Raw genomic sequence first — 26,082 nt, forward strand, 5'->3', positions numbered from 1 at the left:
AATATTAAATTAATATATATATTATTTTATAATAGTTATTTTGAAAATTTAAAATATTTAATAAGTATGCTATGCTAAATTTACTCAAATATTTTTAACAACTATCAAAATGAACAACCATAACTAAGAATTCATTTTTTTCTTTTGAATAAAAGTAATTTACTCTTTTGAAACATTAAATTATAAAATTAAAATTATATTTTTTTAGTATTTTTATGTAAAAATGTAATGAGTATTGATCTTAAAAATAGAAATTAAATTAACTATAAATATGTATGTTAAGAAGGTTATAGTAGCAAAAGCCATTGGAATTTTTATTTTATACATTGGAAGAATCCGTTTTGTTATTAATAGACTAGGAAAAGGAAAGAAAATAACTGAAAGAAAAGAAATCAATTAGTTATTCATCAAAGTTTCATTTATTCAATGACTAGAATTAAACGAGGATATATAGCTCGAAGACGTAGAACCAAAATTCGTCTATTTGCATCAAGCTTTCAACGGGCATGTCTATTTTAGTTATTTTACCTCTCCACTACATACTAAAAAAAATTGAAAACTTGAATTTTACTTAAAATTAAGCCCTAGTTGTAAAAAGGTTAAAATTTTTTTGCTACAGTATTTTTTATAAAAAATTAAATTCTTAAATATATATATATGAACAAAACGGGTCAAATACAACAAATTAAGATAAGAAATCACCAAAAACAGAAACACAAAAATTAAAATGCATTCACAAAAAAAATTCTCCAAAACTACATCAAAAGCAAAATAAAAAAGTAATTAAAAAAATAAAAAACAAACAAACAAATCAGATAATATATTATAGGTTAAATATCCAATCATGATTTGTTTGTTTGTTTAGACTATAGTCAAACATTTGATATCTTATAAGAAGTCGTCAAGTGAGAAACGCTGAGCCTTAAGAACACGAGGGTTCCTTAGGCCCCGTTCATTTCGCTAATTTGAGTTTAAAATTTAAATTTTGTTACAGTAAAAAGTTCTCACAAATAATCACATCTAACTTTTTTGTTACAGTAAAAAATTCTCACATAAAATTATATCTCAACTCAAATTAAAAATTCAAATCAACAAACTAAACAAGCCCTTAATTTTTAGAAATTTCCAGCGAGAAATCACCAAAATAATAAAAAAAAATTGACAAGTTCACGTGTTTCGAAAATTACATTAATTGAAGGACTTCATTGACCAAGACGAGCTTGGAAAACTTTTCAAAGAGTCAGAGACTGAAAAGGGCTTTACACCAGCACCGTGAAAATTGAAGAAGACGTGTCAGGTTTGTTTTAACATGAGATAATTCATTAATGCGTCTTTCTTTTTCTCTGTTCGAAGAAAGAAAATATAAAAATAATAAATATAAATAATAATAAAAAATTTATTTTTTTTATTTTACATTAAATTAAAAAATTATTTTTATTTTTATTTTTTATTTTTATTACGTCAAACACCATTTTAAAAATAATTTTTATTTTTTTTAAAAAAAACATAAAAAATAAAAATAAAATTAATTTTAAACGTGACCATTATTCTATTATATATCAAAAGCATTGTTAGAAACCTGCACAACTAATCTTTCCTCTTACCATGGCTCCAATACGCTCAACCCACTCTTTCATGGTTTTGCCAATATTTTTATTGTTTGTGATAGTAATCCCGTTTTCTACTCCCTTGGAATTCAATTTTCCAGAATTTGGAGAACAACACAAGAGCAAGCTGAGAACTCAAGGAAACATCACTTACTTGGGTTCAGAAATCGAACTCACCACCGCAAACAAAACTGACCAAATCGGCCGAGTCACGTACCTCGAAGCGTTGCACCTTTGGGACAACTCAACAGGGTCAGCAGTCGTCGCGGATTTCACCACGGATTTCTCCTTCATCGTCCATGCCGATAAAAAGCCGAACGGAGATGGGATTGCCTTCTTCCTTGCGCAGCCTCCATACGATATTCCAAAGGTAACAGACGGGAGTGGAATTGGATTGGTGAGCTCTGAGGAGAGAGAGTCAACTTCATATTCGTTAGTTGCGATAGAGTTCGACACTTTGCGGAACCAGGATTTTGATCCTGAAGACCTTGATGAACATGTAGGTATAGATGTGAATTCAGTGAAATCTAAGAGGACTACAAGATGGTCTTGTGATATCACGTCATGGAATATATATAATGCTACTATAAGTTACAATTCTAGAAGGAAGAATTTAAGTGTTTTGTTCACGGGTTATGAAGAGAAAGTCCCTGTTCAACAACAACTTTTTTATGAAATAGATTTGGCATTTTATTTACCTGAGTTGGTTAGTTTTGGCTTTTCAGCTGCGAATGGACTATTCACTTCGCGGCATATTCTTAGGTCATGGTCTTTTAAATCTCATGATTTTGTTACAAAGCCTGGGAAAGAAAGCTCAGATTCTAAGAAGACGGGATTGGTGGTGGGATTGAGCGTTGGCGCTTTTGTAATTCTTGTTACAGTGCTATGTTTGATTGGTCTTGTCTTGTGGAAGAAGAGGACTAAAAAAGAAATTGGTGATGATGATGATGATGATGATTTGGTTTTTGACTTGTATATGGATGATGATTTTGAAAGGAACAGCGGCGCTCGGAGGTTTTCTTACGACGAATTGCTTGTCGCGACAAACAACTTCGCAGAGGAAGAGAAGCTTGGGCAAGGAGGATTTGGTGGAGTCTACAGAGGTTTTCTGAAAAGCTTGAACTCTTATGTTGCCATCAAGAAGGTCTCTAGTGTCTCCAATCAAGGAGTAAAGGAGTATGCGTCAGAGGTGAAGATCATAAGCCAATTAAGGCACAGAAATTTAGTTCAACTCATAGGCTGGTGCCATAGGAAGAAAGATCTCCTCCTAATCTATGAGTTTATGCCGAATGGAAGCCTAGATTCTCACCTCTTCAAGCGAAAAAGCGTGTTGACATGGGCAACGAGGTACAACATAGCTCGGGGCATGGCGTCGGCGTTGCTGTATTTGCATCAAGAATGGGAACAGTGTGTGCTGCATAGGGACATAAAAGCGAGCAACATAATGTTGGATTCGAATTTCAACGCGAAGCTCGGCGATTTCGGTTTGGCCAGGCTAGTGGACCATGACAAAGGGTCACAAACTACAGCCTTGGCCGGGACATTAGGCTACATGGCCCCTGAATGTGTCACCACAGGAAGGGCCAGTAGGGAATCCGATATATACAGTTTCGGGGTCGTGGCATTGGAAATAGCATGCGGAAGAAAAGCCATTGAGCCTAATGAAAGAGAAGACGAAACCATAATAGTGGAATCGGTTTGGGATCTATACGGCGCGGATAAGATTCTTGAAGCGGCTGATCCGACCCTTTGCGGGGCGTTCAATGAGCAACAGATGGAGAGACTTATGATTGTTGGGCTATGGTGTGCTCACCCAGATCACAAGTTAAGGCCTTCAATAAAGCAAGCAATTCATGTGCTTGATTTCGAAGCTCCTTTGCCGGTTCTCCCGAGTCATATGCCTTTACCATCCTATCTGCCTTGTTTAGTTTCATCTTTTCAAGATTCCGGTACAGGTAGTACGAGTGCATTTCAGATTGGCGGGACTCAGCCTTCAAGCAATACGAGTCAATACACGACTTCTTCACAATGTACAGACACATCCTCTGGGGCATCTGCTCCTTCCATGGCACTTTTGTCTTATACTTGTCCCTAGTACACCTCAAGATGAGTATAATATGTTAATCTATGTGGCTTAAAAATCTTACTCTGCCTTTAAAAATCAACTAAAGGTAGAGTAAGACGAATTTAGAGATTCCCGATCCTATTCCTCATTTACTCTCATTGTTTAATTATATCTTGTTTTTAAATTAAATATATTATGTATAATATACTATAATATATAATTTTAAGTATAATACATAACATATAATTCAAAGCTACCTTTCATTTATTTTTACTTTAATGTTTTGTATGATTATTCGCTGTATGTTTATAGTTAAGAGTTAAGAATTATTTTCATAAATGCTCTTATAGTATGTACCTTGTTTCAAAATGCCACTTGATTTTTTAAAACAGTTCAAAACACTCCCTGATCTATAGAAAACAGATACAATTGCCCCTTTTGTCTAGATCTGTCTATAATTTAAACGGCTTCGAGAACGTGACTTACCACTAAAAATTAACTGGGCATGTGATTGAAAGTTCTCGTTCGGTTCGCTAATTCGAGTTTTTAATTCGAGTTAAGATGTGAAGTTGTGTGAGAGCTTTTTACTGTAGCAAAAAAGTTAGGCTCCCGTTCACTTCGTTGATTCGAGTTGAGATGTGATTTTATGTGAGAGCTTTTTACTGTAGCAAAAAAGTTAGATGTGACTGTTTCTGAGAACTTTTTACTGTAGCAAAACTCAAATTCTAAACTCAAATCGGTGAAGTGAACGGGGCTTAGATGTGATTGTTTCTGAGAGCTTTTTACTGTAGCAAAACTCGAATTCTAAACTCGAATCAACGAAAAGAACGGGGCCAAGTAAAGCAGTGAAAAACTTGATTCCAAAAAATAATATTGAAAAAAGAAAAACTCTCATCGATTCCCTTTCCCCTAAAAAAAAAAACCCTAATTCATTCCTTCTTCCATCAGCCGCCTCCACTTTTGATCTACATTGTTTGGATCTCGTCGACCTGAGCTCGTGAAGATGGTGAGAGGACGATTCGATTCATGAGGTCATGTTTTTATGAGGCATATCTGGTTCAACAGGGTGGGTAGAGCTCAAAATAGCATTGGGATGAAGAGTTTTCTGATGACGACCGTGGTGACAGTGATGAGGGATTTTTCATTGCTCAAAATGGCGGCGGTACGGCGGTGGTGGCGAAGAAACCAATGGTGGCAGTGGCGGAGGCGGCTTCAAAGATCGACTCGGATGATCTGGAGCTTTTCTCGCTGATATTACCACAAGTATTTTGGATTGTATTCCTCTTTCACTCGCCGATCCGTTGGTTTGATTTTTGTTCCCACAAGATTTTTGGCTGAATTACATGCGCGTTGTTTTGAAGTTAGGAACATCCTTGAAGCTCTTGTAGATCCTTTAGAGCCCAAACCTTCCCTCAAACTTGAATTTTACTTAAAATTAAGGCCTCGTTCACTTCGCGGATTCAAGTTTTTAATTCGAGTTTAGACGTGATATTTTTTGAAAACTTTTTACTGTAGCAGAGAAAGTTAGATGTGACCTTTTTTTAGAACTTTTTACTGTAAAAACTTAAAATTAAAAACTCGAATCGGTGAAATGAACGAGGCCTATAAGTCCCACTTGTCGAAAGATTGAAACCTTTTCTCTATAGTACTGTTTCTTTCAAAAAGAAATTAAATTTTTAAATATATATATGTGTGTGTGTGTGAACAAAACGGGTCAATACAACAAATTAAATTCAGAAATCACCAAACACAGAAACACAAAACTCAAAATGCATTCAAAAAAAAAAAATCTTCGAAACTACATCAAATACAAAATAAAAAAAATATTTAAAAAAATAAAAACAAACGAACAAATCAGATAATATATTAGAGGTTAAATATCCAATTGTGATTTGTTTGTTTGTTTAGCCTATAGTGAAACATTTAGAACCCGTTTGGTTGGAGAATTCGTTCTCTGATTCGAATCATAATTCATGATTTACTACAATATTTTCTCTCACAAAAACACACGTAAATTAAAAATAATTCTAATCTCATAGTTTTAATTTATGAACTAAACGGGCTTTTGATATATGATAAGAAGTCGTCGAGTGAGAAATGCTGAGTCTTAGGAACACGAGGGGTTGCTTAGTTGTTAGAAAGTTTGAGCGAGAAATCACCAAAACAAAAAAACAAAAAAAAATTGACAGTTTAATTGTTTCGAAAATTACCTAAAGAATAGTGGACGAGGACATATCTTTGTGTGTGGCTGCAAAACGGCCACCTTTACACTGATTCCATCATAGATTCCTAGGAAAAAAAATAATAATAATACCAAAACAAGTCTACGATTGAAAATGGATTTAGCCCTAAGCTAAGCTAGGTCATCTAACTGAATTGACCATTCACCTAATTTTTGAGAAAAAATAATACCAAAATCTTCCTTTTTTATTTTTTATTTTTTTTGAGAACATATTTCTTTTAGAAAAGTCAAGAAGGTTGTTTGCCAAGTCATGAAACATGCCCTGCAGACACGTCTGTTTGACTAGGTTAATTTGAGACACATAGTGCTAAAGGTCCTTTTATAATTAATTAACGTACACCCACCTGAAGATATTTGAACATATTATTTTATTTTATAGGTCGGTTTAGTTCGTTAATATAAATTTTTAATTTAAGTTAAGAAGTGATTTTATGTGAAAATTTTTTATTATAATAAAAATGTTAAATATAATTATTTTTGAGAATTTTTTATTATAACAAAATACGAATTATAAACTCAAATTAAGAAAATAAATGGTACCTATATCAAAAACATCGTTAGAAACCTCCACATCTAATCTTTCCTCTTACCATGGCTCCAATACGCTCAAATCAGTCTTTCACGGGTTTGACCATATTTTTTATTGTTTGTGATAGTAATCCCGTTTTCTACTCCCTTGGAGTTCAATTTTCCAGAATTTAGAGAACAACACAAGAGCAAGCTGATAACTCAAGGAAACATCACTTACTTGGGTTCAGAAATCGAACTCACCGCAAACAAACTGACCAAATCGGTCGAGTCACTTACCTCGAAGCGTTGCACCTCTAGGACAACTCAACAGGATCAGTAGTCGTCGCGGATTTCACCACGGATTTCTCCTTCATCGCCCACGCCGATAAAACGCCGAACGGAGAGGGGATTGCCTTCTTCCTTGCGCAGACTCCATACGAGATTCCAAAGGTAACAGACGGGAGTGGAATTGGATTGGTGAGCTATGAGAAGATCACTATTCTCACAAGATTTCTCCCTAAACAAAAATACTATAAACATAATCTAATAACCGAAAAATTTAACCTTTAGACATTAGGTTTTTCGGTACCATTCAGAACCATAAGCTAATCATCATTTTTAGAAAACTTTTTTCATGAATTCCACTATTCATGGACGTGCAGCCAAGGTTAAAAATAAGGAGAAAAATTGAAATTTTACTTTAGAAGAATGAAGAACAAGCTTTGGTGACGCTAATCTACGTAGTTTTCCGCCAATTTCAATTCAAACTTGTTTTTCTCACTTTGGGGAATTTTTTCTCTCTTTCCTGGCAGAGTTCTCTTTGTTTTCTTGCATGAAAAATGGACATTTTCCTTGTATTTTTCCCTTCTAAATCCGTTCATAAAAAGCATGAGGGACCTAAGTGTAATTTTGACATTTTCTAGGGTCTTTTTGGTAAAAATATCAAAATATCTCACTTGCTTTCTCCCTAACACTTGGCTGGCCACTCTCTTCCATTCCAAGTGTCCTAATCTCGGTCCTCCATCCATTAATCACTTTAAATCTCAACCATGTGTTGTTAATAACTATATTATTTCGGTTCAGTTTAATTCTTATCCGGTGCGCATTTTTCTTGTGTTTTTTAGACAGTCGGTCAACTTGGTCAACTTTACTCAACCTTGACTAACCTATTGGTCGAAAATCCTAATTTTCCTTAGGGTCGTGACAAATTTTGGTATCAGAGCACAACTTCAAATTCCATGGGAATTGAGCATGTGTAAGTTTTTGATTGAGTTTTGTTTTTAGTTTAATAGTTTTGGTGTCGGGACATGCCATACAGTACGAGTCAATACACGGTACAGTGACACTTCAAATTCCATGGGAATATTTTATGATTATTTTCGTAACAGCAGCCAAAGCTGTTTTTTCTAAAAATTGATAAAATAAAGAACTGAGACCCCTACGTTTTGAAATAAGACTGCTATACCTAAACCACTATTACTACCATTTAGAACACGTTATTAGTAATGTGTAAGAGTTAGAATCACGTCATTTAGAGTTTTGTAACCCGAGTTGTGCGCATTGGATGTTTCTATAAGAAACTTCCCAAAAGCTGTCAAAATAAGGAAGGAACAGAATTTTGATTTCTTGAAAACTACTTTTGAGGCATTTAAGGAGCTCGGATTTGGGCATATGATAGCTCGTTAGAAATATCTACGTGTCTAATTTCTTATGGAGTTTATTGTGAAATTTTTGGAGATTTAGATAATAATTTATGTATATTTTAGTCAAGGTCGACGAATCTGCCAATTTACTGCATTTATGAAAAATACGGATTCGAGTTAGAAACTGATTTATGATTGAACGATTGGTAGTTTGGAGCCTTTGTAGTTGCATAACATTAAGTGTGAGGTCCTAAAGGGAATACGATGAAAAGTGTTAAAAGATGATAAAACCAACACTTGATAACTATGATATCTCAAGGAGATTTAAATAGATCTTATTAGAGTACGACACTTTTGTATTGTCGTTTATGCATTCATGGATATTTTATAGATTATTGAACTTAGCATGTTCATTTCTTGAGTTTTGAGCATGAGATTGCATTTCTCTTCCCTTTTGGACATATTTCATGGATTTTCACTTCTCGGTGAAAAAGTCAGTTTTCACCGATGTTGAGACTTTAAAAAGGATTTTGAAAAGTATATGTGTATATATAGCACTCCACATTTTGGGTTGCAATTTCATAGAACCCAAATGTCAAATGAAGAAATAATGCCTACTGCAAAAATGGCATAAAAGAAATTAAAATTGTCTCTCTGCATGTATGTATTGGTCGTGCATTAAATTCTCAAACTCGATCATGCAAGTGGTTCGAATATTTCTCACTCATTCATAATTCCAAAACAAAGCCCGAGTCTCCAAAGAGACTACCATGGACCAAGGAAAGAAATCAAAGCCCAAAGCAAATAAAAGGACTCTTCCAAGTCTGTATTGTTGAAGGCCTAAAATCAAGATCTCAACTCAAAATTGGAAAGGGCCTTTACATTGTTATCCTTATCTGAAGTGACGGGCTTATTCCGAAATAAAAGTCCAAAATGAGGTCATTCACCTCAAAATCATCAAAACCAACTCAAATGGAAAATTTGCTCCAAAAATTTCAAAGGGATCATTTATCTCAAAAATAGCCAAAAAATCATAAAAATCCCAAATCTCAAAAATTTGAATTACGATTGACTTGAATCCTTTCAAAAAGATACATAGACAACTTTAACGAAGAGTCTCGTGCTGTCAAAAATCTCAATTCCTAATAAGTCATTCACCTTAGAAATTTTCAAAATTCACAAAACAAATTATTTCATCCACAAATTCTTAAAGGGGGTCATTTACCTAAAATCCTTAATTTCCAACATAGGTCATAAACCTGGAAATTTTATTAAAATTCCATACATGGTCATACACCTTAGAATTTTTCAACTACAAAATATCTAAGAACGATAAATGGCTTAATCCCTCAACGGGGTATGTAACCAACTCGGTTAAATCTTTCCCGAGTGCAGCGGCAAATCAAATAAACCCAAATGCCCCCCTAAATTGACACAAGTAAATTCCACATTATAATTGGAATCAAAAGATTTTCTCTTGTACTAAGAGATTGTAATTAAGAGATTATTCTTATAATCTTAAATGGATGGAACTAAGAATAATAAACTCTTAGACACATGGAAATATAGCAAGGCAATGAAAATACCATGCAAACCAACCATATCACTATGGAATTCTACTTCAAACAGACGTTTTTTATTTTTTTATTTTTTTTAATACAAAACGAGATTGAACCCGCAATCTCCTCAAATCGCACCCCACCGGAACTCCCAATGCCACTAGATTGAGAGGTCTTAGGCTCCGAGAGACGTTTTTCTGTAGGATGTAAATTTCTAAATATGATTAACAAATCTAACAGGCTACAGAATTTACACTGTAGTTAGCTGAAATAAAATGCAGCTTAGAACCACAACATGACGAGAAATGCGAAACTTAAGTACATATAGGTAATCAACAATTTTTCATTACCGATTAGTTCCGACACAATCGGCCAATATATACAAAAAGCTCTAATAAAAGAAATAAATAAAAAGCTTTACACACACAAGCTAGTACTCGCCATTCAGATGCTTATTGAAACCAAGTGTACACAACTATATATATAATTATTATACGTACTAAAGAAACCGTAACATGACCATGAGAAACGATTGGTGCATATTACATTTTGTATGGTATTTCAATAGCTTCTCGACATGATCAGTTGACAAGATTGCGTGTGGATTGGCACCAGCGATCATAAGAAATCTGGAGATTTGGCCAATCGGAGGCGGAGATGGCATAGTCTTGTATCCAATTGGTCAGGATCACTTCTTGATCCATCGCCGGCAAACTCCAGATCGCTTCGTCGACCGCTCTCTCCACCTCCGCCTTCTCGAAGAATGTCAAGACGGGATATGCGAATCCGTTGCCGGCGTGGCAAAACAATGGAAGCCATAGCAGGAGCAGCCTGAACTTCACTTCCCTTGAAATCTCCAACTCTTCGTGGTTCATATCACCAAATAACATGGCTACATGTATAAAATAATTAGTTTTACGGAGTATGTCTCTCTTGCAAACAAAACTAGTATACATGATTTGAACACGCAAAAAAAAAAAAAAAAAAAAAAAAAAAAAAAAAAATTGTTTAATAGAACATGTTTACTTAATATTCTAATGGCAATTCCCCTAAAAAAAAATAAAATATTCTAATGGCAATTTCACAACAATCGCGTTCATTTAAGCAAAAGATTTATTTTGTCACGGAAATAAACAAATCCATGCATAATAGTTGCCTCACTCATAAATTATACTGCACGGCATGATGGCAATCTCTAAATTATCTTTACGCATTGCATGCGTCAAACATACTTGTATAATTTCCACTATCTTAGGCTCCTTAATTGGTACATATACTTAAAACTCACCATTCTAATTTGGCTGCAATGTTTTTTTTTTATCTCATAAAGAATTTAAATTCAAATATTTCTTCTTTCACAAAATTCCTGCAAATAAATCAGAACCATTAACTTGCCGCCAATAAATCAAAACTATTAACTTGAATTGAACCAATAAATCAGAACTATTAACTTGAATTGAACCAATAAATCAGAAGTATTAAGTGGACGTTTAGTTTACGGATTCAGAATAATGATTCAGAACTATTCTCAGTTTACGTGTGTTTTTTTGTGATGAAAACACTATAGTAAGTTACGAACTACGATTCGAACCATGACACGAATTCTCATACTAAACACTCGTAGTGTACACACACATCTAATAGTGCTTACTAAGCCATATATAAGCTCTTAGGTATAGAGAGAGAGAAAGAGATAAGAACCAGAAATCTTGACAATGAGGCCTTGAAGCCTGGGATCCGTGGTGAGAGAAACCGAAGCCAAGCCAGAAGCATAGCTCCATTGCACAAGAGCCTCATCCACTGCTCCATAAACCCTCAGCTTGTGGCTTATCCACAGCAGCTCCTCCGCCAGCTTCTCCGCCACCACCTCACCCCCTTCCTCCTCCTCCCAAACCACCCTTCCTCCACACCAGCCGCCACCGTCCCCACCTATCGCCAATCGCCTCGTCCTTTGCGACCGGCACGTGGCAATCAACGACCGCACCGCCCCAACACACGCGCCCAGCCCCTTCACATATGGCACCACGTACGACCCCAGCGGCAACGACCGGATGGCGCGTGCGGCCCACGCGCAGCCGCCATGGTGGTCTCCGGTTTTTATGCGGCGATGCTTCTCTAGGGAGCGTTGCAGGAGATTTGAGGTGCGCTCAAATGATGATGAGAGAGCCATTCGGTTGACTTCCATCATGTCCACGTGGCCTGATCTGGCGTTACCGTCCATGATTCGCTCAGCCATCGCCATCGCAAACTGGTATTTCCGCGAGGTGGCGGGAATCTCGTTGAGTAAGGCCAGGATCTGCACGTGTTGAGCAACCAATCAGAAAGTGACACGTATTCATAAGTGTGTTGAGACAATGGGCACGTGGCGCTCGGGGAAAGTGTCGAGGTGGATTTATGTGAACACCTGTCCAGCTCAAGTAAAGTCGGCTGCTACGTGGATTTAAACAGTAATCATTTGCTCTTTTTTCAGGTCATTGAATTCTGGGAGATTTTTTGAGTTTTGACTCAAATACAAAACCAATTTAAAACCATAAAAAAAAAAAAAAATACAAAACCAATTTAATTATAAGAAGGAAATATATATTAACAACATATAATATGTCACCCAAAAAAAAAATCAAATATAGAAATCATAAAACCAATTATATTGTCCCTAAAAATATTCGTTTCCTGAATATTGTCCCTAAAAATATTTAATTGGATTACTTTAAGAAACTTACTTCATTGTGTAAATATTTATTAAATTTAAATAATAAATGTTTAAATATATTACATATACTTCTATTCAATTATCATAATTTGATAAACATTTGATGTGCCTATCACATTACTCTGAAATATTGATTACATTTTGCTTTTTTTTAAATCCCTAATATTGCTAAAGTTTAAACAATATTGAGGGATAACTTCATTAAAAGGTTTTCTGCAATAAATGGAAACAAATAATTTCCATTATTAGAATTATCCATGTACTATGTACTGTTTGAGCAGTATTTGAGTTTCTATATTCCATGTGAACATGCATATTTGAATTCCTTCAAAATAAAAAAATAAAAAAATGCATATTTGGATTGCCATATTTGAAATCTCTTGTAGTTATTAGTAAAGAACTAATTGAGTCCAAATTATTTTATGACTAAAAAAAACAAAATAAAAACAAAAAACTCTAGCATATAGATGGTAATTAATTGAAGCTCTCCACTATCTTAAACAAAGGCCAGTAATCCCTCTGAACTGATACAACTAAAATTTAAATGAAAAGAAATGCGATGTTGAAACGCAAAATTTTCAGCCAGAGTTAAAAACTATATTAGACATTGCCCTACTCAATTTCACTAATAATCTTCGGATGAAAAAAAAAAAAACAGAGATAAAAAAATAAGATAAATTTCAATTAGTGGTGATCTGTTTTCTGATAAATATATCCCGAGTATTTTTTTTTTTTGGGTGAAATATATATATCCCGAACTGTAACCTATTGTTCTAAGATACAATATTTCTAACGCAATTTTGGTGTCTGTCTACTGTCTAAATTTTGGTTTAACGCCGGATCCTCTGCTACTGTCTGTCTAAATTTTGGTGTCTTTCTACCGCCTAAATTTTGGTGTCCTAATTAATATTTAATTAATTAAATCACACCACGTCATCTCATAATCTCATAATCTCATAAGTACAAATTCACTCGTACTAGTACAAGAGCATATATCCATCAATTATAAATAGAATTAGTCAATAAATTTAACAAGAGATTTTACATCTTCACAATAAGAAAATTTATACCATATTTTACGATGCAATAAAAATCTCAATACTTTCACTTTATTTTTCTCACTAAAATCATATATATATATATATATACACATATATATATATATATATATATTGTATATTCCCCCGCCCCCACAACTGCCTTAAAATAAACCTCACACGAAAATCTACAGTCATTTTAGAAAATGTCTAACAAGTTTAGTTTGCTAATTCGAGTTTGTAATTCGAGTTGAGATGTGATTTTATGTGAGAGCTTTTTTAAATGTGATTATTTTTAAGAATTTTTTACGGTAAAAAAACTCAAATTTTTAACTGTAAAAAAACTCAAATTTTTAACTCAAACGAGCCTAAATATATTCGCTCCAAAACAAAATGAAAAAAATAAAATAAAATAAAAAGTAGATTTACTTACATGAGAAAGGGCTCTTCCAAGAGCCTGAACAGGCACAGCCTCAACTCCTTCATTCAGAATCATCTGCAGCGACGAAACCGACAACGAAGCGGACTCCGACGCCGCCGCCGCTGACGGCCCTGATCCTGGGAATTCGAGCAACCCGAGAGGCGAAAACGCCTGAAGAAGATTCAAAGGAGCAGAAGTAGTGCAGTATCCCAAGGCCATCAAAGAAGAGCAAGACGGTATGTGGTCCATTAAAACCCTAAGAACCCAAAGCGTGAGCCACGTCATCAGCATCAGCATGAACCGGAAGTGGTCTCCAGGCCTCCACTTCCCCCCGCCACCGCCGCCGCCCGCCACGATCCCGCCGCTTCCTTTGGTTGTCGCCGCCACCGACACCAGAGTCTTCGCCGCCGCATTCACCGTCGACATGAACATCGAGTTCAAGAAGGTCGTCGGCGATGACGACCTGCCGTTTTTGTTGCCGTATGCTACTAGACTCAGCTCCGACGACGACGACATGGCTCTTGCGACTGTATAACTAGCTAGATGATTGAGATGATCATATATATAAATATATATCTCTCTCTATGTGTGAGTATCTGCGATTTTCTGCGTTCAAGAATGATCAAGAAATGTTGGAAAAGTTTGGGAGAGAAGAAAAACTGAACTTCTCAGAGCGTTTATCATGAGGTGTAAGGATATCTGGTGGTTTTAAGGGTTTGCTAGGCCAAGTGTTTGAATTCTGGGGTTGACATGTAAAAGGACTTTCAGGAGGAATATTGTCGTATTGTCATATAAAATAATTTTATTCTCAAACAATTTTTTGGTAGATAAAATAAATATTCTATATATTGATAGTCCACATTATCTAGAGATTTTAATAAATTAATATTTATATTACATATATAATATATATATTGAGATTTTTATGATAGGGGTACTGAAAAATATCTCATCAGTATGGTTTTGTTTTGAATGCTTAATTGGATCTGCAATGAGTTTTGTATATATGATTGTAGTCAAATATAATGATCAAGAACATGCAATTATAATAAGGTACTCTGCATAAAAAGCTCATGTATGTACATATAACACAATTATGAATGTTTAGAACCACATATATAAAGAATTAAACTTTTATATCCTCCTAAAAAATTTCTTGTTTTATTTTGATTTATAATTTAAAAAAAAAAAAAAAACTCTTTAAAAACTAAACATATTTGACATAGAATTATTAGACAAGTCTTGATGCGAAGATTGTGAGACAAATAAATCCAAAACCAATTTATTTATTAATAATGTTAATTATGACCCTAACCAAACTTAAACTTGTTAACTACGTACTTATTAACTACATACGGATTTTAAGTTGTGCTGCCATGACTCAAATTATCATCTAATTGTGAATGTTTTGACCTTTTAGAATCACGTGTGATTCATCATTGAGGGGATATTTTGAATTTTTCTTTCAAAGAATCAAGTTTAAAATTAAGAATTAAAGTTCCTCATTGAAATTTAGGTTTAATAGACACATATGAAAACTATATAATGCAATTCATTTGATAAATAATGGATAAGAATAAACTTTTTATCTTTTATTTATCTTTTTAATTTCTAGTTTATTGCCAAATTTCTATGGATACAATATTTTCACAATTTTTTCCACTAAATTGTAAATACTTAGAATTGGAGTAACATAAACATTTTTCAATTGGCAATATAGTTCTTGATGTCTTATAAATTGACATATATTATATTTACTTTCAAAGTTAGACACTAAATGTAACATTTGTCAAAAGTTAGTATTTGTCTGTTAGTAGGTTAATATCACATGATAGTTACAACATTATCACTTTCAAATATTTAATAATTACAACATTACCACTTTCAAATTTTTTTAAAATTAAAAAATTGTTCCTTTCTCTCTGTAGAACTAATTTTTTTAGTCTATTTTATTCCAAGGATAGCGTAAACAAAAAAAGTGTCTCATTAATAGTCCCTTTATTAAATTTTAGATAAAAACTGTAAAATTGAATTCACAAAAGATCCCTGTATTGAAAAAAATTTAATTAAGTGGCTTACTGAAATTTACAAATATTTAGTATAGGTCAGGAATAAAACGCATGTTAATATGAATAATAAATTAAATCTAATAATCTATTAACTCTTGAGGAACGTAATACTTCTGACTGAACTTTCTTTTAGAAGAGTATTAACCAATCGGTCCTCTATGTTGTTTTCGTATCCACTAATCGTTGTGTGAAGGGGCACAACTCAGCAAAAAATTTTCCGTTAATGATGTGTATATGAGGAATAATTCGACGTAAAATGATTAGAATTACCTTCATCAAACACTCAGTAAAAGAAACAATTCAAAATTTTAACTTTAGTTTTATTTTGACAAACATTATAATAAATTTGAAAATTTAAAGGGTATATTGTCAAGATTAAAAATTGAAGGATCAATTAGATAAAATGATAAATTTGAGGGATGTCTGTTAAAAAAAAATAACATTTTAATTTTGTTATTTCTACTATATAATAAAAATATGATGAAGCAAGTAGTCGTCGACTAATTATTTTTTATTTGTTTGTGCCCTTTACCTCTTGCACTTTTTATTTATATACTTGTTTATCTTACTTAAAGCTTAAGAAAAAGAGGTTTATTTTTTATTTTCATTTATGCCCTTCACTTTTTATATTTTTTTATTGGGTAATCTTAATAAATACCTATTGAAAGTGCATGGATCAAGATTTTTACCTTTTACTCTTGATTCATAACATTTTTAGTCAAATAATTACACTAACAAAAGGGTATTTATCAAGAGTAAAGGGTAAAGGTCCAGACTCATACAGTTTCAAGAGTAAATTTTTCATTTTTTCTTTTTTATTTACTTGTTATCAACTCTTTTCTCTTACTTAGAGCTTATTGGTTTAATTTGTATTTCCATTTATGCCTTTCATCTTTTGTAGTTTTCAATTACTCTTTTTTTTTTTTTTTTTTTTTTTTTTTTAATACTACTTTTTTTGTTGCTAATACTACTTTTTACTTTGTTGTTATCTACTATTTTCTCTTACTTAACAGTTTAAGAAAAAATGGTTTAATTTTTCTTTCTATTTATGATCTTCACCTTTTGTACTTTTTACCTATTTATTATATACTGCTTTCTTTTATTAGGGCTTAAGGAAAAGGGTCTCAAATTAAGTAATAATTGTATTACGTGTTAAAGGTGACTTTTGAACCCACAAGGCTTGCCCCATGAAAATAGCAGGTACAGTCTATATATTAAGAAAAATAATGCTACATAAGGTTTTGTTAGTGCATCTATTATTTTCTCTTCCTTAGGGAATTAAATAATAATGTTTGTATTATGTGATAAAATGATCGTTTTATCATTTTATTTACACTACAATCTCGTGTATTACCGCTCTTAATTAGAAATTTTAAAATTATTTTGTATAGAGTTTTTATTTCATAGCTGCATTTCATGTAAAATATTATCATGCAGATCAATTACTTTTTTTTTTTTGGCCATGTTCTTCAATTAACAAATAAAATATTCATTGCTGTAAGAATTATTGACGTGGAAACTAATAAAGCGTGGGTTTGGGGTTAAAGTTATATAGTTAACAAGATATCGTATGTTCACCTAGTGTCGTTTTTATTCCTGAAAATGAGTATGGTTATTATTATGTAAATGTTTGGTACCTAGATTCGTTCCCTGATTCGAATCATAGTTCGCTAGAGTATTTTCTCTTACAAAAAATAAACATAAATAAAAAATAGTTCTAATCACATGGTTCTAATCCATGAACCAAATGTCTTTACACTGTATTTTTGTCTGTAGTTATAGAAATGTACCGTCATGATAACAGAAAACGACAGCGTAACATCCAATGCAGAAGATAAAACATATAGTTGATTAAAAAGTAACAACCAGAATAAAATGTATCTCGCATTGGAAATTTTAGATTGATGATAACTGCATGTAGATTATGCAAGCATAATGTATGATATTAAATAGTAAAACGACGCGTCCAATTTAGAAATTGTATGCAATTGAAAGAACAAAATTCTTAATACGAATATGTAATTAGGAGAAGTCCTATTTTTGTAGTTTTTGTATTGATGATTGGTATTAAACCCTGTATCAAAAAAGAAGCATTTAATTGTTAAATAAAGTGTCAGTAAATATCGATGCAATGTTGTACTGTTAATATCTGTAAGAATGGTTGTTACCTAAATTTTTGAAGGTCGAAACCTGGGCATGAGTCATATTGGTAGTTTGCCTAATGGTAAAATCCAATTTTTGCATCCATTACATCTGACCAACTATACTATTTCTCTCGTGATCTTGTGCAAGTCGATTCTTCTGGCTGATTGATGTTTTTTCCTTGAGTATTTTTCTGAGGACATGTCTCCTTGTTGTGCCCCTCACCTTTGCACACACTACACTTTGTCCTTGTGCTTTCTATGCAACATCATGTTTCGAGCGATCTTTGTTTATATGATGATTCGTTGTTCCTTTATTCTAAACTACCTATGGATATCAAAGAACACATTTGGTACAAGGGTTCAAGAACCCGGAACCATGATTCTAGAACCCGGAATTATGATTCTGTTTCAAATCTGTGTTTGTTTACAAAAAGTAAAAAGTGATTCTGATTTGACTCACTTAAAATTAGTGTTTGGTTTGGATAGTTCTGATTCAAAGTTTGAACCCTGATGTGATGTTTTAAACCAGAATTATCCTTGATTCTAAAACGACTCCCTGATTTTAGGTGGTTCAAACCCCTGATTCTGGTTCTGGTTTTAGAACCATAATTTGGACCCAAAATTCTAAAATCAAAACTAGAATCACCATGATTTGAATTCTCATACCAAATGAAGCCTAAGGTATGAGGGTTCAAATCAAGGTGAGGGGTTGTTTGGTTGGGAGATTCATACCCTGATTTGAATCATGGTCCGTGATTCGCTACAGTGTTTTCTCTCACAAAAAATACACGTAAATCGAAAATGATTCTAATCTCATAGTTCTAATCCATGAACCAAAATTTTGGAACCAGGACCATGATTCATGATTTTGGGTTTATGTCATGATTCTGAAACCAGCACTAGAATCAGGGGTTTGAACCACCCAAAACTAAGGGGGTGGGTGATTTTAGAATCAGGGATGATTCATGGTTTAAAACATCACATCAGGATTCAAATCTTGAATCAGAACCATCCAAACCAAACATTAATTCTGGGTGATTCAAATCAAAACCACTTTTTATTTTTTTATAAACAAACATTGGTTTGAACCCAGAATCATAATTCTAGGTTCAGAATCCTTATACCAAACAACGACTAAAAATCGTGTTTCATTAAGAGGCAGTTTTAGGGGAAGTTTGCTAGTTAGAGGATTGCATGTCAATGAAGATGTTTTGTAATTTTATAGTCAACCATGCTAGCTCACTCTTGGCCTCTATGTAGAGTTCTTCCTGCTTGGTTGCATAGTTTGCTAGTTGGTTGAATTGGATAGTAAGCGAGCCACACCTAGCCATCTCCTGCAACTCTTAAGGACACTTTCATGAATGGTTCAATGCTGTTTTCAACTCTTGACTTTGGCCTCGTTCAGTTCGCTGATTTGAGTTTTTAATTCAAGTTGAGATGTGACTTTATGTGAGAGCTTTTAACTGTAGCAGAAAAAGTTAGAAGTGACTTTTTGTGAGAGCTTTTAACTGTAACAAAACTGGAATTGAAAACTCAAATCGGTGAAATAAACGAGGCTTTTGTGTTCATTGTCCATCTATTTAGTATTAGTGATTGAGGAATGACCGGTAGGCTAAGACACTTCATGACACAAAAGATACGACGACAAGGGTAACCACGAGTTTGGAAAAGTAAGCAACTACAACGCATGTAATTATCTGATTTTTCTGTATCTTATATTATGTTATAGACACCGATCTAGAATTTGGTTAAGCCAAAATTAACGTATTCTCTAACGTAATTGTATTATTTCGACTTGCTTTTATAGGGTTGTTTATTTTTTTTTAATCTTCTGTTTTGTTGTTTCTTTTGTGTTGTTTTTGTGTATGTGTGTGTGTTTGTGTGTTTTTTTCCCCTAATTTTGCATTGCTTACAGAATGTTGATTTAGGTAATTTAGAACCTAAATTGAGATTTTAAATGAGGTTGATTGCAAATATGTATAACAATTTAAATTTAACTAAAAATTTATAAAACAAGATTAATTTATTTAATCACAATTGACAATAATATATTCAAAGTTGATATTGTACAATGTGTCTAAGTGTACATTTTACGCTGCTTAATTCATAAGGTCCAGGTATTAAACTATAAATATTCGTTTATTCATATTCTCATAACACCCTAAAATTGTTGTTCTATTACATTGCTCCCATATCATCGACTATACTTGGAGTCCAAATGTCATATGGAAGCCAAATAATAATGAAGTTCCGTGCCTCAAAACCCAATTTGTATAAAATAAATTATACATTGTTGTGCTTTTAAAATAAATTATACATAAAGGGACAAAGAAAAAGGGATTAAACGAATTACGACCCAAGGGGTCAATTTAAGATTGTTGTGCTTTTAAAATAATTGATGTGCTTTTAATAGAATCATTATTTTTACTTAAAGTTAAAATAAAAATAGAAGTATAATTTAAAAATTACACATTTCAATTTTTTAAAATAATTTAAAAAGTGCATTAATTTATGTGCAAAATATTTGTATACACTTTTAACAAATACTATAATCACATTATTTATTATGAAAAGTACTTTTGACAATTAAAAACAATCCCAAACACACTAGAGAAACAAGGATTTACTAAAATCCTTTACAAAACAACACCATATTACTTGTCACTGCATAAGCGTAATAGAGACCACAGAATCCTTAATAGTTACGAGAATGGCACTACCAAGAATCTTAAACACCCACCGAAGTCTCTGCAAACTGATGATACACAAAAACCCCATAAACCCCACATCTCAATCTCACTCCCCATACTCCACCAACTTCTCCAATGGCCTTTCTCTCTCCTCGGAGCAAACCCAAGTCGGTTACGACCTCATTTCCATCTTCACCAAACAACCCTTTCCTCCGGACAACCCAGAGCTGAAGAAATTTGCACCTATTCTCACCACCAAACTTGTTGAATTAGTGTTGAACGGCTTAAAGAGTTGGAAAACAGCTTTTTCTTTCTTCACTTGGGCGTCAAACCAGTCTGGCTATAGGCACAACTGTTATACTTACAATGCCATGGCGTCAATCCTATCAAATGCTCGACAAAATGCCCCACTGAGAGCTTTGGCATTGGATGTTGTGAATTTGAATTGCTTAATGACTCCTGGAGGTTTGGGTTTCTTTTTGAGGTGTTTGGGTAGTTTGGGATTGGTTAAGGAGGCTAATATTTTGTTTGATCAAGTCAGAACAAAGGGTCTTTGCGTTCCTAATGCTTATAGTTATGCTTGTTTGTTTGAGGTCATATCAAAGTCTGGTGGGATTGATTTGCTTGAGATGAGGTTAAAGGAAATGATGGATTCTGGGTTGGAGTTAGATAAATATACTTTGACACCGTTGTTAATGGCTTATTGCAAAGTGGGCAAGTTTGACAAGGCTTTGGATGTTTTTAATGAAATGTTTGAGAAGAAATGGGTTGATGCACATGTGTTTTCTATCCTTGTAGTGTCTTTTAGCAAGTGGGCTAAGGTGGATAAGGCGTTTGAGTTGATTGGCGCGATGGAAGATCACAGTATTCGGATGAATGAGAAGACTTTTCGTGTTTTAATTAACGGGTTTGTGAAAGAGTCTAGAGTCGATAGGGCCCTTCAGTTGTTTAGCAAAATGCGGGAGTCGGGTCTTGGTGTTGATGTATCTCTTTATGATGTGCTAATTGGAGGCTTTTGTAAGAACAATGAGGTCGAGAAAGCCTTATGCTTGTTTTCGGAAATGAAGCAATTGGGTATCCGTCCTGATGTCAGGATCCTTATAAAGATCGTATCATGTTGTTCTAATGGAGAGCGTGTGATTTCATTGCTTGAAGAAACAGTAGAAGATATGGGTGAAGATGATGTCATTTTGCTTTACAACTCTGTGCTGAAATGCCTTGTCAATATGGGTTCAATTGATAAAGCTCATTTCCTGCTCTGTGCAATGATGGGCGGTGAATCTAATGCTGCATTCGAGGTAAATAATCGCCTCAATATAAATGTTCGTCCTGTTACGTCTTGTTTTAGAATTGTTATTGATGGTCTTCTAAAGACCGATAAGTTGGGCATGGCCTTATCCCTTTTCAAAGATATGATCCACATGGGCTGCAAACCAGATATTTTAATCTATAACGATTTGATAGATGGACTTTGTAATTCAAATAGACTGGAAGAAAGTTATGAGCTCCTGAGAGATATGGAGGATTCAGGACTTGAACCAACACAATTTACTCATAATTCTTTATATGGGTGCCTAAGTAGAAGAGAGGATGTTGCAGGAGCCTTTCACATGGTGAAAAGGATGCGTATGCGTGGACATAAACCATGGATAAAATATTCAACCTTACTTGTGAAGCAGCTATGCAAACATGGGAAGGTAGTTGAAGCTTGTAATTTTCTTCATGACATGCTTCAAGAAGGTTTTCTTCCTGATATAGTTGCCTATTCTGCTGCTTTAAATGGATTAGTAAAGACTCAAGATGTAGATAGCGCTTTGCGTATGTTCAAAGAAATTTGCGCCCAAGGTTGTTGCCCTGATGTAGTTGCCTATAACATTTTGATAAATGGGCTTTGTAAGGCCACAAGAATGCAAGAAGCCGAGGATGTTGTGAACGAGATGTTGGTGAAGGGGCTTGTTCCAACAGTTGTTACATACAATTTGTTGATAGATGGATGGTGCAAAATTGGCGATATTGGTCGAGCCATGGAATTCCTCTCTAGGATGCTTGGTGAAAAGATAGAGCCTAGTGTAATCACTTACACAACATTAATAGACGGGTTATGCGCTGTTGGACAGTCTAATGACGCTCTTATGCTTTTGGATGACATGAGAAGAAAAGGATGTGCTCCAAACAGGATCACTTTGACAGCTCTCATCAATGGTCTTTGCAAGTGTGGTCGGCCCGACACAGCTCTAGTTTATCTTCACGAGATGGAAGAAATGGGGATGAAACCCGACAATTTTGTTTTCATAGCATTAGTAAGTGCTTTTCTATCTGTATCAAATCAGCCTATGGCATTTGAGATTTTGCAAGAGATGGTTGACGCAGGAAGTGTTACAAACCAACTAGAAGATAGATCTTCCTCGAGTGTAAAAGCTCTTATTGGCTTTCCAACAATTAATATTTCGGACTCTAGAGATGAAGAACGGAGTGAAGTCTAGTATTATTACATAGTGCCAAAAGCGTGTGATATCGGTTGAAAAATCTCACCTTTTCAAAGTCAGATGGTATTTGGTTCCTAACAGTGGCTATAGTTTATTCATACTCCTTAGCAGACATGATTTCAAGTTCAACCTTGTCTAGTTGCTCCTAGTTATTTATTTTCTACTATAAACGTCTTCAGTTCTTTTAACAAATATATATTTAAAATTTTGTTAGATTATATAATTCATACCATTAGACCATGTAGAACAGGAATCTTCATGCATCAACCCAAGTGGGTACATTAAGTGAATGTTATAGTTGTGTGTATCTGCAACTCTTGAGACAAAAGTTTTGTTAGAGAGATTGTAATATATCTCTCAATCTTGATATCACAAAATTGGATTAAAACACATTCGGAAAGAGTAGGCTGACGCAAGCACGCGCTGCAGTGCGGAAGAGTCCGCGCTGCAGCGCACGGACGCGCTGCAGCGCGCGTTTGGGCGCTGCAGCCTGCGCAAAACAGACCCTCGGGTCTGTTTTGCTAGGCACGCTGCTGTGCGCTGCAGCGCACGGGCGCGCTGCAGTGCGCGTTTGGGCACTGCAGCCTGCGCAAAACAGACCCTTGGGTCTGTTTTGCTAGGCACGCGCGCTGCAGCGCGCGTTTGAGCGCTGCAGCGCAAATCTTCGACGAAAAATGTGTTCGTGTGTTTTAGTGATCTGAAAAGGTCTCGAACCATTGCATCTATTTGTGATATGTTTTCTCACATATCTGAGCATTTATTAACAATAGAAATAACTATTGTTATAAGTGTATCAGCATATAAAAGATAACCATCAAATTGAAAAGGTATCTTTATGTGAAAGGTTGTAACACTTAAAGAGGATGAATGCATCCCTGTCTTTATATGATGGACTTCAGAAAATACAGATTGATATACATTGTTCTGGAACTCAATATTTTTGCTGGATATTGTGTTCAAGGGTTTGTTGTATCTTGGGGGTAATTTGCCATTTAGAACTCGTTAGCAAACTTTGAGAAGTGAGGGCAAATAAAACCTTAAAGGAAAGTATTCCTATACGCCTCAAACCCTTCTTTCTGAATTCTCTATTCTTTTCATCCTTCCAAATCTGAATTTTCCCAACAATCTTTAAGGTTTTAATACTTGCTGCAATGGAGGTTGAAAAGAACATGACGTCTTTCCTCAATCCTAATGTTCAACTTGATCGTTTTGATGGTACCAACTTCACCCGCTGGAAAGGAAAGTTATTTTTTCTTCTCACCGTGCTTAAGATCGCCTATGTACTTGATCCGAAATTGGAGCCACTTCCTGAACCAAAGGAGGATGATTCTGAAGAATTGAAGACCGCAAGGAAGAAGCGAGGAGATGATGAAATCATATGCCGGGGTCATATTCTCAACACTCTCTCCGATAGGCTCTACGATCTTTACAACTCGATGGAGTCTCCGGTGAAGATTTGGAACGCTCTCGAATACAAATATAAAACTGAGAAGGAAGGTACGGACAAATTTCTTATCTTGAAATTTCTAGAATATGTCATGGTTGACACCAAGTTCGTTCTAGATCAAATACATAAATTGCAAGTCATTATTACTAAGCTTCGTGAATTGAAGGTTGAGATTTCTGAATCATTTCAAGTGGGGCAATTATTGCTAAATTGCCTCAAAGTTGGAATGGTTATAGAAAGAAACTCCTTCATAGGAGAGATGACATAACTTTGGAGAAATTACAAAAACACTTGAGAATAGAAGAAGAGACTAAGTCTCGTGATTCCAAGAACAAAAATGTTGATTCCTCTAAAGTTAATGTTGCCGAAGCCAGTAAGTTTTCAAAGAACTTCAAAGTCAATAATGACAAGAAGTTCAAGAAGGCAGGTAATGGCCAAAAGAAATTTTCTGGAAATTGTTTCTTTTGTGGAAAGAAAGGCCATCGCCAAAATGACTGCAGATACAAGAAGAAAAAGGAAGAAGTGAACACCAACAAGGCCAATACCGTTGAAGAGAAATCCGAAGACATATGTGCTATGGTCTCGGAATTACAAATTGGCATGATTACCGAAACTAACATGGCTGCATTTAAATCCACCGATTGGTGGCTTGATTCCGGTGCCACAATCCACGTTTGTAATGACAAGACTATGTTCTTATCTTACAAAGTGGAAAAGGAAGGACAAACTGTTCTCATGGGGAACAATGATGCAGCGATGGTTGCCGGGAGAGGAGTGGTGGAGATTAACTTTACTTCTGGAAAGAAGCTTACATTGAACAATGTACTTCATGTTCCTGATATTAGGAAAAATCTTGTATCCGCTAGTCTTATGTGTAAGAATGGACTTAAAATTGTACTTGAGGGCAATAATTGTATAGTATCTAAGAATGGGATCTTTGTGGGAAAGGGGTATTCTTGTGATGGCATGTACAAACTAAGCGTTAATAATAAAGATGATGTGAATTCTCTTTATATTGTTGATTCTTTTGATGTTTGGCATGCACGTTTAGCACACTTAAATTTTATATCTTTGAAATACATGTCTAAACATGGTTTGATTAATTGCAAAGATATTAAAAATGATAAGTGTGAAATTTGTATACAAGCAAAGATGACTAAGAAACCTTTTCCTAGAACCGAACGTAATACTCAAATATTGGATATGATTCATACCAATATTTGTGAGTATAATGGAATTTTGACTAGAGGAGAAAAGAGATACTTTATCACTTTTATTGATGATTGTTCTAGATATACTTATGTGTATTTACTTAGAACAAAAGATGAAGCCTTTGATAAATTTAAAATTTATAAGGCTAAAATTGAGAACCAAAAAGATAAGAAAATCAAAATGGTTCAAAGTGATAGAGGTGGTGAATATTTCTCAAATGAATTTGATGCTTTCTGTGAA

At 34.4% G+C, this 26,082-nt stretch overlaps 3 protein-coding genes across 3 annotated transcripts; 2 read left to right on the forward strand and 1 right to left on the reverse strand.

Moving 5' to 3' along the window:
* Positions 1 to 1,603: 1,603 nt before the first annotated feature.
* On the forward strand, positions 1,604 to 3,822 carry LOC21388254 (L-type lectin-domain containing receptor kinase IX.1). Its single transcript, XM_024165850.1, has one exon. The coding sequence runs from the start codon at positions 1,606 to 1,608 to the stop codon at positions 3,700 to 3,702; it is 2,097 nt and encodes a 698-aa protein (XP_024021618.1). The 5' UTR covers positions 1,604 to 1,605; the 3' UTR covers positions 3,703 to 3,822.
* Positions 3,823 to 10,135: 6,313 nt separating this feature from the next.
* LOC21388255 lies at positions 10,136 to 14,458 on the reverse strand. Its single transcript, XM_010098481.2, has 3 exons — positions 13,807 to 14,458; positions 11,328 to 11,922; positions 10,136 to 10,518 (listed from the first exon to the last, which is right to left on the reverse strand). Exons 1-3 carry the CDS (start codon positions 14,308 to 14,310, stop codon positions 10,208 to 10,210), a joined length of 1,410 nt encoding a protein of 469 aa, XP_010096783.1. The 5' UTR covers positions 14,311 to 14,458; the 3' UTR covers positions 10,136 to 10,207.
* A 6,236-nt stretch (positions 14,459 to 20,694) lies between these two features.
* LOC21388256 (putative pentatricopeptide repeat-containing protein At5g08310, mitochondrial) lies at positions 20,695 to 23,221 on the forward strand. Its single transcript, XM_024165852.1, has 2 exons — positions 20,695 to 22,078; positions 22,184 to 23,221. Exons 1-2 carry the CDS (start codon positions 20,718 to 20,720, stop codon positions 23,178 to 23,180), a joined length of 2,358 nt encoding a protein of 785 aa, XP_024021620.1. The 5' UTR covers positions 20,695 to 20,717; the 3' UTR covers positions 23,181 to 23,221.
* Positions 23,222 to 26,082: the final 2,861 nt, after the last annotated feature.

Source organism: Morus notabilis, unplaced genomic scaffold, assembly GCF_000414095.1.
Source record: "Morus notabilis unplaced genomic scaffold, ASM41409v2 Scaffold820, whole genome shotgun sequence".
NCBI lineage: Eukaryota > Viridiplantae > Streptophyta > Magnoliopsida > Rosales > Moraceae > Morus > Morus notabilis.